General features: G+C 39.5%; 1 protein-coding gene across 15 annotated transcripts in view; it reads left to right on the forward strand.

Annotated features, from left to right (window-relative positions):
• NCOR1 (nuclear receptor corepressor 1) overlaps window positions 1–18,254 on the forward strand; it is a 251,600-nt gene that overhangs the window by 114,408 nt on the left and 118,938 nt on the right. For all 15 annotated transcript variants that reach the window (XR_010318467.1, XM_064271844.1, XM_064271846.1 and 12 more), the window contains one exon: window positions 1,047–1,186. Coding sequence is in view for 14 of the 15 variants with exons in the window: in XM_064271844.1 (XP_064127914.1) it covers window positions 1,047–1,186 (140 nt within the window). In the remaining variant the exon portion in view is untranslated. The remainder of the gene's footprint in view (window positions 1–1,046; window positions 1,187–18,254) is intronic.

An 18,254-nucleotide genomic window follows, 5' to 3' on the forward strand; every position in this document is an offset into this window, starting at 1 on the left:
GGCGTACACTGGAACTTAATGGGCCTCGTGTTTGCTGTTGCTTATTAACGTAGTGAAATTTGAAATTGAGCTGTAATTTTTAATTGGATAAGGAGTTAGTAGTTAATTCTGAGAGAGATTAGGCAGCTCTTTTGGGGCTAAGTATTTACCTTGTAGTTCTGAAGAGAAATTATTTATTGTGAATAATTTGACCTTTTAGTGACACATTTCAGATTTATTTTCTCCTTAGCAGATAATCAGTGGTACATTTTAAAATCACACATAAGCCAGCTTTACCCAAAGTAAAGGAGTTCTGCCTTCAAAGTATTTTTATTTCAAGTTTATTTATCATGATTAGTAATTGTTAAATTTGTGTAACTTTTCGAAACATTCACATTTATTCTCATCCGATCATCAAAATCTGATGAATTAAATAGGTGGCTGCAGTGTTTTTTTTTTTTTTTTTTTTGAGTTAGCCTGTAATATAAAAAGTACTCTTTTTTAGGCAAAGATCACCTATATATGACTGTATAGTCACCACTCTTTTCATATCCTGTAAATGTATCAGGCAGGATTTGGAAGCGACCTTCCAGTTGCCATTATTAAAAGACCTATTTGTATCAACCTTGAAAAATGAATGTCTCCGTATAAATCTGCTGAGTCTTACATCTTTACATTAATCATTTATATTTGATTACCTTATTAAGTTCATATGGCTGTACTATTCCCAAGTATCTGAAAGTCCGTGGTCACTCAGTTACCGGTGTTTGAACTACTAGTATGTGTCCAGCATTGTCCCAGCCTCATGGCAGATAAAGGGCAAGGATAAGGTTGAGCCTTTCTATTAATGAGCATGTTTTAAATTTGGGGGGAAAATACAGAGCTGTAAATGAGTGTTAATATTCCTAAATATTTCAGTAAGTATTGAAATATGTAAATGAGCAGTTGAAATCACACTTTCATTCTTCATGATTGTGAATACAGTGATTAAATTGATTTTATTATTTCCTTTTTTTTACATATCAGGTATCTGTTTAATTAATGTCTGGTCTTTTTTTAAAATATAGGTCTAGTTGAACATGGTCGTAACTGGGCAGCAATTGCCAAAATGGTGGGAACAAAAAGTGAAGCTCAGTGTAAAAACTTCTATTTTAACTACAAAAGGCGACACAATCTTGACAACCTCTTGCAGCAGCATAAACAGAAAGTGAGTATATTGGGAGTGATGAATCTTTTACTTACCTTTACAGATAGCTTTTTCTGAGCTTCAAAGATTGGTTTTGAGAGTAACTTTTTGGGTGTCTGCTGTTTTTAGTTAATGCATTTATCTGTAAAGGGCATGCTAGTTTTTTTGGCACAGGTTGACTATTTATATATTTCCCAAGGAGTAAAGCTTCTATTATAATAATGGGGATTCAGCACTTTTCAATTACTGTAGACTGAACTTGAAAATGTATAAGTATTTTAGAATGTGATTTGAAATTTTTAGATGGAATTCTGTTGATCATGTTGAAGAGTTGATTTGGTATACTAAAATTTTTTTCAGAGAGAAAGGTTACATGGGGTGGATATAAAAAATGAGGGAGTATAGGATTATTAAAAATTATTTAATAAATAATTTCTAATGTAGCAGTCCTCAAAGGCTGCAGAGTCCTTTTGAGGATTCTGTGAGGTCAGAACTGTTTTCTTAAAAATATTAAGATGTTATTTGCTGGCAATAAATCTAATCAGGGATGTAAAAGACCTATCAAAGAAAACTACAAAACATTACTGCAAGAAACCAAAAGAGATCTACATAAATGGAAAAACATACCATGCTCATGGATAGATAGACTAAACATCGTGAAAATGACAATTCTACCCAAAGCAATTTACAAATACAATGCAATATTGATCCAAATACCAACAGCATTCTTTAAAGAGATGGAAAAACTTATCATTAACTTTACATAGAAAGGGAAGAGGACCCAGATAAGTAAAGTGCTACTGAAGAAGAATAAAGTAGGAGGACTCGCACTGCCTGACCTTAGAACCTACTATATAGCCGTGGTAGTCAAAACAGGCTGACAGTGATATGTTGACCAGTCGAACAGAATTGAGAACCCAGATGTAAATCCATCCACCTATGGTCACCTGATCTTTGACAAGGGCCCAAAGTCCATCAGATGGGGAAAAGACAGTCTCTTTAACAAACAGTATGGGCAGAACTGGATGTCCATCTGCAGAAAAGTGAAACAGGACCCATACCTCACACCATATACAAAGATTAACTCGAAATGGATCAAAGAACTAAAGCTAAAAACCATAAAGTTCATAGAAGAAAAAATAGGATCAATGCTAGAGGCCCTGATACATGGCATTAACAGGATACAAACCATAACTAACAACACACGAACTCCAGAAGATAAGCCAGATAACTGGGATCTTCTAAAAATGAAACACATATGCTCATCAAAATACTTTACCAAAAGAGTAAAAAGAGAGCCTACAGACTGGGAAAAAATTTTTGGCTATTACAAATCAAAGGTCCAATCTCTAAAATCCACAAGGAAATCCAACATCTCTGTAACAAAAAGACAAATAATCCAATTAAAAAATGGGCAAAGGAAATGAACAGACACTTCAGCAAAAAAGACATTCAAGCGGCCCACAGACACATGAGGAAATGCTCACGATCTCTAGCCATCAGAGAAATGCAAATCAAAACCACAGTGAGATACCACCTCACCCCAGCATTACTGGCACAGATCAATATAACAGAAAATAACAAATGTTGGAGAGACTGTAGGGAGATTAGAACTCATACGCACTGCTGGTGGGAATGCAAAATGATAAAATCATTTTGGAAAATGTTTTGGTGCTTCCTTAGGAAGCTAGAAATAGAAATGACCATTTGATCCAGCTCTCCCACTCCTAGGAATGTATCCTAGATAGATAAGAGTCGTCACATGAATAGATCGTGTACTCCCATGTTCATTGCAGCATTCTTGACAATAGCAAGAAGATGGAAATAACCTAGATGCCCATCAACAGATGGATGGATAAACAAACTGGTACATACACACCAAAAAAAAAAAAAAAAACCCACTGCTGTGGAGTCAATTCTGACTCATAGCGACCCTATAGGACAGAGCAGAACTGCCCTGTGGGGTTTCCAAGAAGCGCCTGGCAGATTCAAACTGCCGAGCTCTTGGTTAAGAGCCGTAGCACTTAACCACTACGCCACCAGGATTTCAAAGTGGAGTATTATGCAACACTAAAGAACAATGATGAATCTGTGAAGCATCACATAACATGGATGCATCTGGAAGACATTATGCTGAGTGAAATAAGGCAATCACAAAAGGACAAATATTGTATGAGACCACTACTGTAAAAACTCATGAAAAGGTTTACATACAAAAAGAAACAATCAGTTTTGGGAGGCGGGGCCAAGATGGCTGACTAGGTAGAAGCTACCTCAGATCCCTCTTGCAGCAAAGACCCGGAAAAACAAACGAATCGATCACATACATGACAATCTACGAACCCTGACCATCAAACACAGATCTAAAGTGTTGACTTGAGTGACAGAGACTGAGAACGAACAACCACGGGGAAGCAACGACTGCTATCGGAGCCTGTAGCCAGCGTCCCAGTCAGGAAACCTTGGTGCCGGGCTTTGGACTGGGCGGAGGGGAGCTGAGCATGGCATCCTGAGATGGCGCAAACACGGGACGCAGCCCTAGCCCCCAGAAGTGACCTCGGGGGAAGCCTAGCCAGTGCACGCAGACAGCGCAGCGACGTGGCTGACAGGAGGAGAAGTCACCGGGAGGCAACGACTGGTTTTGGAGCCTGGAGTGTGGCGTCCCAGCCTGGGAACCTTGGCTCTGGGCTTTGGACTGGGAGCGGAGGAACTGACCACAGCTTCTGAGACAGCACAAGCACAGGACGCAGGCCCGACCCTCGGGGGCAGTCTCGACACAGCCAAGGCACACAGGCTACACACCCCTCAGGAATCTCAGATAAAACAGTCATCCCCAAACAAGATAAGTAACTTTGTCTATATTCTGAGGTGCTTCTCTCTCCTATTTATCTGATCCCTCCCCTCCCCTTCCCAGGCGGCTTTATTAACATTGGAATTTCCTGAGCCAGAGAGTTAAGTGCTCTGCGGTTTTTCTTTTTGGTCTTTTCTAACCCGTTCTCCTGGCCTGAGAGAAGCAGCTACAACAAACCCAGGGACCAAAAATCCTTCCCTAATTGGGCTAAAAACACAGAACCAGCTCCAGGCAAACATATGTGATCCACAGTCTCGGGCTTTCATCCCTACAGGGAACAAGGTGGCTGTTATAATGCAAAAGCAATTCTGATAGGGATCCGAATGTAATTCTTTTAGCGGGTTACTGGAAGGACAAGTTTCCCAGGTCTGATATCTCTGTGTATTCAACAGAGCCCTCACTGACCCACAACAGGGAACTGAGGGCTAAAGCTCCCCCCAGACCACCGAGCCTCCTGCCTTAGGGGTCTAAGGAGGGTGACACCTACCAATCTGTAGAGGTACTTGCATTGGGTGCCTAAGGTACAGCTGCAGAGCCCACCCACCAAAGTGCTTTAGGAATAGAGACACACCTACCTCACTGGCACCTGGGGGAAGCCTGTCAGCATCCTGCCCCCCTGGAGTGTGAAACCCGGCTGCTACTAGAATCTGGTGCACACAAGTATCACCACTGCTTCTCTAGGTGGATAGGTGACAGTCTGCACCACACACTTGGTGACCCAAAATCAGATTCTACTCAAGAATAGTGAATGGACTCTTAGGCTTATATATCTGGTAACAGCCCAAATCAGCTGGTAATAGGACATAAGTGATTCAAGGGCTACAACAATCAAGACAGTGCATCTAGTAGCCCATCTACGTATATTGAAAGAAAACAAAACAAGATAAGACTCTGTGAGCAAATATAGAATAAATCACTACAATATCTTAGAGATGGCTCGGAGACAACAGTTGATATCAAACCACATAAAGAAGCAGACCATGATTGCTTCTACAACTCCCCAAACTAAAGAATCAAAATCTTTCCCAAATGAAGATACAATCCTGGAATTGCCAGATGCGGAATATAAAAAACTAATTTACAGAATGCTTCAAGACATCAGCGATAACCTCAGAAATGCAATAAGGCAATCTACAGAAAAAGCCAGGGAACACACTGATAAAGCAGTTGAAGAACTCAAAAAGATTATTCAAGAACATAGTGGAAAAATTAATAAGCTGTAAGAATCCATAGAGAGACAGCATTCAGAAATCCGAAAGATCGACAGTAAAATTACAAAATTAGACAACTCAATAGGAAGTCAGAGGAGCAGACTCAAGCAATTGGAATGCAGGGTGGGGGATCTGGAGGACAAGGGAACTGACACCAATATAGCTGAAAAAAAATCAATTAACAGAATTAAAAAAAATGAAGAAACCCTAAGAATCATGTGGGACTCTATCAAGAAGAATAACTAGCATGTGATTGGAGTCCCAGAACAGGGAGGGATAACAGAAAATACAGAGAGAATAGTTGGAGATCTGTTCGCAGAAAACTTCCCTGACATCATGAAAGACGAAAGGATATCTATCCAAGATGCTCATCGAACCCCATTTAAGATCGATCCAAAAAGAAAATCACCAAGACGTATTATCACCAAACTTGCCAAAACCAAAGGTAAAGAGAAAATTTTAAAAGCAGCCAGGGAGAAAAGAAAGGTCTCCTACAAAGGAGAATCAATAAGAATAAATTCAGACTACTCAGCAGAAACCATGCAGTCAAGAAAAAAATGGGATGACACATATAGAGCACTGAAGGAGAAAAACTGCCAGCCAAGGATGATATATCCAGCAAAACTCTCTCTCAAATATGAATGCGAAATTAAAACATTTACAGATACACAGAAGTTTAGAGAATTTGCAAAAACCAAACCAAAGCTACGAGAAATACTAGAGGAAATTGTTTGGTCAGAAAACCAATAATATCAGATACCAGCACAGCACAAGGTCACAGAACAGAACGTCCTGATATCAACTCAAAGAGGGAAATCACAAAAACAAATTAAGATTAATTTTAAAAAGAAAAAAAATGCTCAAAACAGGGAATCATTGAAGTCAATATGTAAAAGATCACAAAAATCAAAAAGAGGGACTAAATACAGGTGGCATAGAACTGCCATATCGAGAGGGAAACAAGGCGATATAGGACAATACAAGTTAGGTTTTTACTTAGCAAAATAAGGGTAAATATTAAGGTAACCGCAAAGAGGTATAACAACTCCATAACTCAAAATAAAAACCAAGAAAAACATAACAACTCACCAAACATAAAGTTAAATACTGTGAAAAAGAGGAACACACAATTTACAAAGAAAAACGTCTCAGCACAAAAAAGTAAGTGGAAAAATGAAATTTTCAACAACACACGTAAAAAGGCATCAAAATGACAGCACTAAACACATACTTATCTATAATTACGCCGAATGTAAATGGACTACATGCACCAATAAAGAGACAGAGTCTCAGACTGGATAAAGAAACACGAGCCATCTATGAGCTGCCTACAAGAGACACACCTTAGACTTAGAGACACAAACAAACTAAAACTCAAAGGATGGAAAAAATTTATCAAGCAAACAACAATCAAAAAAGAGCAGGAGTAGCAATATTAATTTCTGACAAAATAGACATTAAAGTTAAATCCACCACAAAGGATAAAGAAGGACACTACATAATGATAAAAGGGACAATTGATCAGGAAGATATAACCAGATTAAATATTTATGCACCCAGTGACAGGGCTGGAAGATACATAAAACAAACTTTAACAAAACTGAAAAGTGAGATAGACACCTCCACAATTACAGTAGGAGACTTCAACACACCACTTTCGGAGAAGGACAGGACTTCCAGTAAGAAGCTCAATAGAGACACGGAAGACCTAATTGCTACAGTCAACCAACTCGTAGAATTATACAGAACACTCTATCCACCTGCTGCAAAGGATACTTTGTTTTCTAGCGCACATGGAACATTCTCTAGAATAGACTACATATTAGGTGATAAAACAAACCTTTGCAGAATGCAAAACATCGAAATATTACACAGCATCTTCTCAGACCACAAGGCATAAAAGTAGAAATCAATAACAGAAAAATAAGGTAAAAGAAATCAAATATTTGGAAACTGAACAATACCTTGCTGAAAAAAGACTGGGTTATAGAAGACATTAAGGAGGGAATAAAGAAATTCATAGAATGCAACGAGAATGAAAACACTTGCTATCAAAACCTCTGGGACACAGCTCAGAGGTCAGTTTATATCGATAAATGCACACATACAAAAAGAAGAAAGAGCCAAAATCAGAGAACTGTCCCTACAACTTGAACAAATAGAAAGTGAGCAACAAAAGAACCCATCAGGCACCAGAAGAAAACAAATAATAAAAATTAGAGCTGAACTAAATGAATTAGAGAAGAGAAGAACAATTGAAAGAATTAACAAAGCCAAAAGCTGGTTCTTTGAAAAAATTAACAAAATTGATAAACCATTGGCCAGACTGACTAAAGAAGTACAGGAAAGGAAAGAAATAACCCGAAGAAGAAACGAGATGGGCCACATCACAACTGACCCAACTGATATTAAAAGAATCATATCAGATTATTACGAAAAATTGTACTCTAACGAATTTGCAAACCTAGAAGAAATGGATGAATTCCTAGAAAAACACTGCCTACCTAAACTAACAGAATCAGAAGTAGAACTAAATAGACCCATAACAAAAAAAGAGATTGAAACAGTAATCAAAAAACTCCCAACAAAAAAAAGCCCTGGCCTGGACGGCTTTACTGCAGAGTTCTACCAAACTTTCAGAGAAGAGTTAACACCACTACTACTAAAGGTATTTCAAAGCATAGAAAAGGATAGAATACTACCTAAGTCATTCTATGAAGCCACCATATCCCTGATATCAAAACCAGGTAAAGATATCACAAAACAAGAAAATTACAGACCTATATCCTTCATGAACATAGATGTAAAAATCCTCAACAAAATTCTAGCCAATAGAATTCAGCAACATATCAAAAAAATAATCCACCATGACCAAGATCGATTTATACCAGGTATGCAAGGCTGGTTTAATATTAGAAAAACCATTAATGCAATCTACCATATAAATAAAACAAAAGACAAAAACCACATGATCTTATCAATTGATGCAGAAAAGGCATTTGACAATGTCCAATACCCATTTATGATAAAAACTCCCAGCAAAATAGGAATTGAAGGAAAGGTCCTCAACATAATAAAGGGCATCTATACAAGCCAACAGCCAACATCACTAAATGGAGAGAGCCTGAAAGCATTTCCCTTAAGAATGGGAACCAGACAAGGATGCCCTTTATCACCGCTCTTATTCATCATTGTGCTAGAGGTCCTAGCCAGAGCAATTAGGCTACACAAAGAAATAAAGTTCATCTGGATTGGCAAGGAGGAAGTAAAATTATCTCTATTTGCAGATGACATGATCTTATACACAGAAAATCCTAAGGAATCCTCAAGAAAACTGCTGAAACTAATAGAGGAGTTTGGCAGAGTCTCAGGTTATAAGATAAACATACAAAAATCACTTGGATTCCTCTACATCAACAAAAAGAACATCGAAGAGGAAATATCCGAATCAATACCATTCACAGTAAGCCCCCAAGAAGATAAAATACTTAGGAATAAATCTTACCAAAGATGTAAAAGACCTGTGTAAAGAAAACTACAAAGTACTAGTGCAAGAAACTAAAAAGGACCTACGTAAGTGGAAAAGCATACCTTGCTCATGGATAGGAAGACTTAACATAGTAAAAATGTCTATTCTACCAAAAGCCATCTATATGTACAGTGTACTTCCGATCCAAATTCCGATGACATTTTTTAATGTGATGGAGAAACAAATCATCAACTTCATATGGAAGGGAAAGAGGCCCGGGATAAATAAGGCATTACTGAAAAAGAAGAAGAAAGTGGGAGGCCTCACTCTACCTGATTTTAGAACCTATTATATAGCCACAGTAGTCAAAACAGCCTGGTACTGGTACAACAACAGGCACATAGACCAATGGAACAGAATTGAGAACCCAGATATAAATCCATCCATGTATGAGCAGCTGATATTTGACAAAGGCCCAGTGTCAGTTAATTGGGGAAAAGACAGTCTTTTTAACAAATGGTGCTGGCATAACTGGGTATCCATTTACAAAAAAATGAAACAGGACCCATACCTGATAGCATGCACAAAAACTAACTCCATGTGGATCAAAGACCTAAACATAAAGACTAAAACGATAAAGAACATTGGAGAAAAAATAGGGACAATCTTAGGAGCCCTAACACAAGGCATAAACAGAATATAAAACATTACCAGAAATGACGAAGAGAAACCAGAGAACTGGGAGCTCCTAAAAATCGAACACCTATGCTTATCTAAAGACTTCACCAAAAGAGTAAAAAGACCACCTACAGATTGGGAAAGAAATTTCAGCTATGACATCTCCGACCAGCGCCTGATCCTTAAAATCTATATGATTCTGTTAAAACTCAACCACAAAAAGACAAACAACCCATTCAAAAAGTGGGCAAAGGATATGAACATGCACTTCAATAAAGGAGATACTTAGGCAGCTAACAGATACATGAGAAAATGCTCTCGATCATTAGCCATTAGAGAAATGCAAATTAAAACTACAGTGAGATTCCATCTCACTCCAGCAAGGCTGGCATTAATCCAAAAAACACAAAATAATAAATGTTGGAGAGGCTGCGGAGAGATTGGAACTCTTATACACTGCTGGTGGGAATGTAAAATGGTACAACCACTTTGGAAATCTATCTGGCGTTTTCTTAAAAAGTTAGAAATAGAACTACCATACAACCCAGAAATCCCACTCCTCGGAATATACCCTAGAGAAATAAGAGCCTTTATACGAACAGATATATGCACACCCATTTTTATTGCAGCTCTGTTTACAATAGCAAGAAGCTGGAAGCAACCAAGGTGTCCATCATCGGATGAATGGTTAAATAAATTATGGTATATTCATACAGTGGAATACTACCCATCGATAAAGAACAGTGGTGAATCTGTGAAACATTTCATAACATGGAGGAACCTGGAAGGCAGTATGCTGAGTGAAATTAGATGCAAAAGGACAAATATTGTATAAGACCACTGTTATAAGATCTTGGGAAATAGTATAAACTGAGAAGAACACATACTTTTGTGGTTATGAGGAGGGGAGGGAGGGAGGGTGGGAGAGGGTTTTTTACTGATTAGTTAGTAGATAAGAACTACTTTAGGTGAAGGGAAGGACAATACTCAATACACAGAAGGTCAGCTCAACTGGACTGGACCAAAAGCAAAGAAGTTTCCGGGATAAACAGAATGCTTCAAAGGTCATCGGAGCAAGGGCAGGGGTTTGGGGACTATGGCTTAAGGGGACTTCTAATTCAATTGGCAAAATAATTCTATTATGAAAACATTCCGCATCCCACTTTGAAATGTGGCGTCTAGGGTCTTAAATGCTGACAAGCAGCCATCTAAGATGCCTCAATTGGTCTCAACCCACCTGGATCAAAGGAGGATGAAGAACAGCAAGGTTACATGATAACTGTGAGCCCAAGAGACACAAAGGGCCATATGTACCTGAGACTTACATCGTCCTGAGACCAGAAGAACTAGATGGTACCCGGCCACAACCGATGACTGCCCTGACAGGGAGCACAACAGAGAACCCCTGAGGGAGCAGGAGATCAGTGGGATGTAGACCCCAAATTCTCATAAAAAGAGCATACTTGATGGTCTGACTGAGACTAGAGGAATCCCAGTGGTCATGGTCCTCAAACCTTCTGTTGGCCCAGGACAGGAACCATTTCTGAAGACAACTCATCAGACATGGAAGGGACTGGACAGTGGGTTGGAGAGAGATGCTGATGAAGAGTGAGCTACTTTTATCAGGTGGACACTTGAGACTGTGTTGGCATCTCCTGTCTGGAGGGGAGATAGGAGGGTAGAGAGGGTTAGAAACTGGCAAAATTGTCACGAGAGACTGGAAGGAGGAAGCGGGCTGACTCATTAGGAGGAGAGTAAGTGGGAGTATGGAGTAAGGTGTATATAAGCTTATATGTGACAGACTGACTTGATTTGTAAACTTTTACTTAAAGCACAATAAAAATTATTTAAAAAAAAACAAACAATCTTTGATGTTTACCAGGGAGGGGAGGGGTGGGGATGGAAAAACACTTAATAGACAATAGATAAGCAATAACTTTGGGGAAGGGTAAGACAGTACACAATACTGGAGAAGCCAGTATAGCTTGTACAAGGCAGGGTCATGGTAGATCCATAGACACGCCCAAACTCCCTGGGGGACTGAATTGCTGGGCTGAGGGGTGTGGGGATCATGGTCTTAGAGAACACCTAGCTCAACTGGCATAACAGAGTTTATAAAGAACATGTTCTACATTCTGCTTTGGTGAGTAGCGTCTGGGTTCTTAAAAGCTTATGAGTGGCCATGTAGGACACTCCACTGGTCTCACACCTTCAGGAGCAAGGAAGAATGAAGAAAACTAAAGACACAAGGGAAAGATTAGTCCAATGGACTAATGGACCACATCTAGCATGGCTGCTACCAGACTGAGTCCAGTACAACTAGATGGTGCCCAGCTACCACCACTGACTGCTCTGACAGGGATCATAGTAGAGAGTCCCAGATAGGGCTGGAGAAAAATGTAGGACAAAACTCTAACTCAAAAAGAAAGACCAGACTTTTTGGCCTGACAGATACTGGGGAAACCCTGTGAGTATGGCCCCTGGACACCCTTTCAGGTCAGTAATGAGGCAACTCCGAGGGTTCATCGTTTAGTGAAAGATTGAACAGGACCATGGAAAAAACAAGAGTAAAGGGGTGCATCAGCCCTGGTGCGGGGACTGGAAAGTAGGAGGGAACAGGAAACCTGGTAATAGGGAACCCGTGGTTGAGAAGGGAGAGTGTTGACATGTCCTGGGATTATTAAGCAGTGTCACAGAACAGTGGCGTATTGTTTGATGAGAAACTAGTTCTGTAAACCTTCATCTAAACTTCAATTGAAAAAAAAAAAAAAAAGATGTTATTTGCTTGTTTTCTCTCTTTTGAGACTTGAATTGATGGTGTCAAAGCAATGATGGGTAAAATTGCTGGTGCCTTGTCATGCATTGAATTGTGCCCCCCAAAAATATATGTTGTCTTGGTTAGGCCCTGATTGCCAGTATTGTGTGGTTGTCCTCCATTTTGTGATTTTAATTTTATGTTAAAGAGGATGAGGGTGGGATTGTAACACCACCCTTATCCAGGTCACATCCCTGATGCAGTGTAAAGGGAGTTGCCCTGGGGTGTGGCCTGTATTACCTGTTATCTCTTAAGAGATAAAAGGAAGGGAAGCAATCAGAGATTGGAACCTGATACCACCGAGAAAGCAGTGCTGGAGCAGAGCCAGTCCTTTGAACCCGGGGTGCCTGTGCAGAGAAGCTCCTAGCCTGGGGAAGATTGATGAGAAGGCCAACAGAGAGAGAAAGCCTTCCCCTGGAGCTGACACCCTGAATTTGGACTTTTAGCCTAATTTGCTGTGAGGAAATAAACTTCTCCTTGTTAAAACCATCCTTTGTGGTATTTCTGTTACAGCAGCACTAGATGACTAAGACACACCTCCTACCTTGTTCCCCTTTTTGAAGATTGTTTTGGCTATTTGGGACCCCTTTCAGTTCCATATAAATTTGAGGATTGACTTTTCCACTGCTGCAAAGAAGGCTGTTGAAATTTGATATAGATTGCATTGAATCTGTAGAGAGCTTTCCGTAGTATTGACATCTTGATAGGGCCCAAAACTGTGCTAGAAGTCAATGTGTTCATCATCCCCAAGCAATTAAAAAAACAAAATCCAGTTTCACTTAGGAATGTCTTTGATGAACCAGTAAAACTTAAGGGTCAGGATTTATTAAAACTAATTAAGTACACATCTTTTAATACTCTGTATGGTGAAATGGGAAGTACATATAAAGCTCTTTTGCTGTATACCAAAATATGATGATTGTCTCAAGGAAAGCACTTTTGGGATTGAGTTACAAGCTGAACTAGCTGCTTTTCTCATGGAGTACCATTTTTAAGCGAAAATAAAGTCATTGAAATTAATATTATTGAAAGAATGACTGGCAGACAAAATATGGTTCCCCCCCCAATTTCTTAAAGTTTTATTTCACTGTGGTTCATCTATGTCATGTAGGGTCACTATGAGTCGGATTCAACTTGGTGGCAACGGATTTGGTTTTTGGTTTGATGGTGTAGTATGAATCAGAATTTCGTTTATCGTTATGGCTTAGTAGTATTCTTGTCCACCTGTTGATGAGTGGTTTGATTGTTTCCACCTTTTGGCTATTATAAATAATACTGCAGTGAACGTTGCTGTACCAGTATCTGTTTGAGTTCCCGTTTTCAATTTTCGGGCGTATATACCTAGTAGTGGAGTTGCTGTTTTATATGGTAATGCTCCCCCATATGTCTCTCAGTTTGTCGTACTGTGGGGGATTGTGTGTTGTGGTAATGCTGGAAGCTATGCCACCAGTATTCAGATACCAGCAGGGTCACCCATGGCAGACAGGTTTCAGCTGAGCTTCCAGACGAAGACAGACTAGGAAGAAGGACCTGGTAGTCAGTTTACTTCTGAAAGCACTAGCCAGTGAAAACCTTACGAATAGCAGCAGAACATTGTCTGATACAGTGCTGGAAGATGAGCCCCTCAGGTTGGAAGGCATTAAAATATGACTGGGGAAGAGCTGCCCCTTCAAAGTAGAGTCGATCTTGATGACGTGGATGGAGTAAAGCTTTCAGGACCTTCATTTGCTAATAAAGAAAGAGCTGCAAACATCCATTAATAATCGGAACCTGGAATGTACGAAGTGTGAATCTAGGAAAATTGGAAATCGTCAAAAATGAAATGGAATACATAAGCATCGATATCTTAGGCATTTATTAGTGAGCTGAAATGGACTGGTATTGGCCTTTTTGAATCTGACAATCATATAGTCTACAATGCTGGAAATGAAAACTTGATGAGGAATGGTGTTGAATTCATCGTCAAAAAGAACATTTCAAGATCTATGCTGAAGTACAACGCTGTCAGTGATAGGATAATATCCATACACCTACAAGGAAGACCAGTCAATACAACTATTGTTCAAATTTACACACCAACCACTAGGATCAAAGTTGTCGAAATAGAATATTTTTATCAGCTGCTGCAGTCTGAAATTGATCGAACGTGCAGTCAAGATGTATTGATAATTACTGGTGATTGGAATGCAAAAGTTGGAAACGAAGATAGAAACAATGCCGGAGATAGGGTGATAGAATTTTTCAAGACCAATGACTTCTTCATTGCAAATACGTTCGTTCACCAACACAAACGGCGACTATACGCATGGACCTCGCCAGACGGAACACGCAGAAATCAAATTGACTACAACTGTGGAAAGAGACAATGGAAAAGCTCAATATCATCAGTCAGAATAGGGCCAGGGGCCGACTGTGGAACAGGCCATCAATTGCTCATATGCAAGTTCAAGCTGAAAGTGAAGGAGATCAGAACAAGTCCATGAGAGCCAAAATATGACCTTCAGTATATCCCACCTGAATTTACAGACCATCTGAAAAATAGATTTGACGCTTGGAACACTAGTGACCGAAGACCAGACGAGTTGTGGAATGATATCAAGGACATCACACATGAAGAAAGCAAGAGGCCACTGAAAAGACAAGAAAGAAAGAAAAGACCAAGGTGGATGTCAGAGGAGACTCTGAAACTTGCTCTTGAGCATCGAGCAGCTAAAGCAAAAGGACGAATTGATGAAGTAAAAGAACTGAATACAAGATTTCAAAGGGCGTTTTGAGAAGACAAAGTAAAGTATTATAATGACATGTGCAAAGAGCTGGAGATGGAAAACCAAAAGGGAAGAACACACTCTGCGTTTCTCAAACTGAAAGAACTGAAGAAAAAATTGAAGCTTCGAGTTGCAATACTGAAGGATTCTATGGGGAAATATTAAGCGATGCAGGAAGCATCAAAAGAAGATGGAAGGAATACAGAGTCATTATACCAAAAATAATTAGTCGATGTTCAACTATTTCAAGAGGCAGCATATGATCAGGAACCGATGATTCTGAAGGAAGAGGTCCAAGCTGCTCTGAAGGCATTGGCGAAAAACAAGGCTCCAGGAATTGATGGAATGTCAAATGAGATGTTTCAACAAACAGATGCAGTGCTGGAGGTGCTCACTCGTCTATGCCAAGAAATCTGGAAGACAGCTTCCTGGCCAACTGACTGGAAGAGATCCATATTTATGCCTACTACCAAGAAAGGTGATCTAACCAAATGTGGAAATTATAGAACAATATCGTTAATATTACATGCAGGCAAAATTTTGCTGAAGATCCTTAAAGAGCGGCTGCAGCAGTGTATCGACAGGGAAGTGCCAGAAATTCAGGCCAGTTTCAGAAGAGGATGTGGAACTAGGGATGTCATTGCTGATGTCAGATGGATCCTGGCTGAAAGAAGAGAGTACCAGAAAGGTGTTTACTTGTGTTTTACTGACTGTGCAAAGGCATTCGACTGTGTGGATCATAACAGATTGTGGATAACATTGGAAAGAATGGGAATTCCAGAACACTTAATTGTGCTCATGAGGAACCTTTACATAGATCTAGAGGCAGTTCTTTGGACAGAACAAGGGGATAGTGATTGGTTTAAAGTCAGGAAAGGTCTGCATCAGGGTTGTATTCTTTCATCATACCTATTTAATCTGTATGCTGAGCAAATAATAGGAGAAGCTAGACTATATGAAGGAGAATGGGGCATCAGGATTGGAGTAAGACTCATTAATAACCTGCATTATACAGCTGACACAACCTTGCTTGTTGAAAGTGAAAAGGTCTTCAAGCACTTACTGATGATGAAGATCAAAGACCACAGCCTTTAGTATGGATTGCACCTCAACATAAAACAAAAATCTTAACAACTGGACCAATGAGCAACATCATGATAAATGGAGAAAAGATTGAAATTGTTAAGGATTTCATTTTACTTGGCTCCACAATCAACAGCCATGGAAGCAGCAGTGAGGGAATCAAAAGAGGCATCATATTGGGTAAATCTGTTGCAAAAGACCACTTTAAAGGGTTGAAGAGCAAAGATGTCACCCTGAACACTAAGGTGCGCCTGACCCAAGCCATGGTATTTTCAATGGCATCATATGCATGTGAAAGCTGGACAGTGAATAAGGCAGACCGAAGAAGAATTGATGCCTTTGAATTGTGGTGTTCCTGAAGAACATTGAATATACCACGGACTGCCAAAAGAACGAACAAATCTGCCTTAGAAGAAGTACAATCAGAATGCTCCTTAGGAGCAAGGATGGCGAGTCTGCGTCTTACATACTTTGGACATGTTGTCAGGAGGGATTAGTCCCCGGAGAAGGACATCATGCTTGGCAGAGTACAGGGTCAGCGGAAAACAAGAAAACCCTCAACAAGGTGGGTTGACACAGTGGCTGCAACAACAAGCTCAAGCATAACGACGATTGTAAGGGCTGCGCTGGATCGGGCAGTGTTTTGTTCTGTTGTGCATAGGGTTGGTATGAGTCGGAACCGACGTGACGACACCTGCCAACAACATGATAATGCTATGTTTAACATTTTGAGGAATCGGGAAACTTTTTTCCACAATGGCTGCACCATTTTAGAATCCCACCAGCAGTGGATTAGGGTTACATTTTCTTCATATACATACCAACATTGTTGTTTTCAGATTATACACATTATAGTGGGTTAGAAGAGGTTGTGGTTTAGATTTGCATGTCCTTAATGACTAACCAGATTGACCATCTTTTTATGTGCTTATTGGCTATTTGGAGCTCTGGTGGCTCGGTGGTTAAAGTGCTCGGCTGCCAACCAAAAGGCCAGCAGTTTGTACCCAACAGCCGCTCCATGGCAGAAAGGTATGACAGTCTGCTCCTCTGAAGATTACAGCCTTGGAAGCCCTACGGGGCTCTTCCACTCTCTTCTGTAGGGTTGCTGTGAATTGAAATCTACTTGATGGCGGTGGTTCTGGCTTAATTTCCTTCAGTAGTAGTTTATATAGTTTTTCATTATGGAAATCTGTCACCTCCCTGATTGAATTTACTCCTAGGTATTTTATTATTTCAAATAAATGGAATCATTAATTTCCTTTTCAGATTACGTATTGTTGGTTTATGGAAACAACTGATTTCAGTGTGTCAACTGTGTATCCTGCAACTTTGCTAAATTCATTTATTAGCTATAGTAACTTTCTTATAGATTCTTTGAGGCTTCCTACATATAGGATCATGTCAGATGTGAATAGTTTTCCTCCTCCTTTCCTGATTTGGGTGTCTTTTTTTTTTTTTTTTCTATTGTCTTTTTATAGAAGTGAGGTCATAGGATACTTGTCCTTATGGAATTGACTTACTTCATTCAGCGTTATGTCTTCAGGCTCCATCCATATTATAGCATGTATCCACTTCATTTCTCTTTCTGGCTGAGCAGTATGCCATTGTATGGATATACGTTTTGTTTATCCATTCATTCGTTGATGAGCATTTAGGTCATTCCCACCTTTTGACTATTGTGAATAGTGCTGCAGTCGATTTAGGTGTGTAAGTATTTGTTTGAGTCTATGCTTTTAATTCTTTTGGGTATAAACTTTGTTGTGGAACTGCTGGGTCATATGATAGTTCTATTTTTGTTTTTTTAAGGAACTGCCACAATGTTTTCCACAGTGATTGCAGCATTTTTCATTTCTACCAGCAATGGATAAGAGTTCCAGTTCCCACACATCCTTACCAATATTTGCTATTTTCATTTTTTTATCTTAGCCATCTTACTCACTGCCGTCTTAAAAAAAAAAAAAGTTTTTTTTAGTGGGAGTGAAATAGTACCTCATTATGGCTTTGATTTGCATCTCTCTGATGACTAATGATGTTGAACATCTTTTCATGTGTTTGGTGGCCATTTGAATGTTCTCTTTGGTGAAATGTCTATTTAAGTCCATTGCCCTTTTTTTGTTATAGTTGAGTTATTTGTCATTTTGTTGTTAACATATCAAAGTTTTATATATATTTTCATTATTAGATTCTTATCTGATACATAGTTCCTGAAGATATTCT

This window comes from Loxodonta africana, chromosome 18, assembly GCF_030014295.1.
Source record: "Loxodonta africana isolate mLoxAfr1 chromosome 18, mLoxAfr1.hap2, whole genome shotgun sequence".
Lineage (NCBI taxonomy): Eukaryota > Metazoa > Chordata > Mammalia > Proboscidea > Elephantidae > Loxodonta > Loxodonta africana.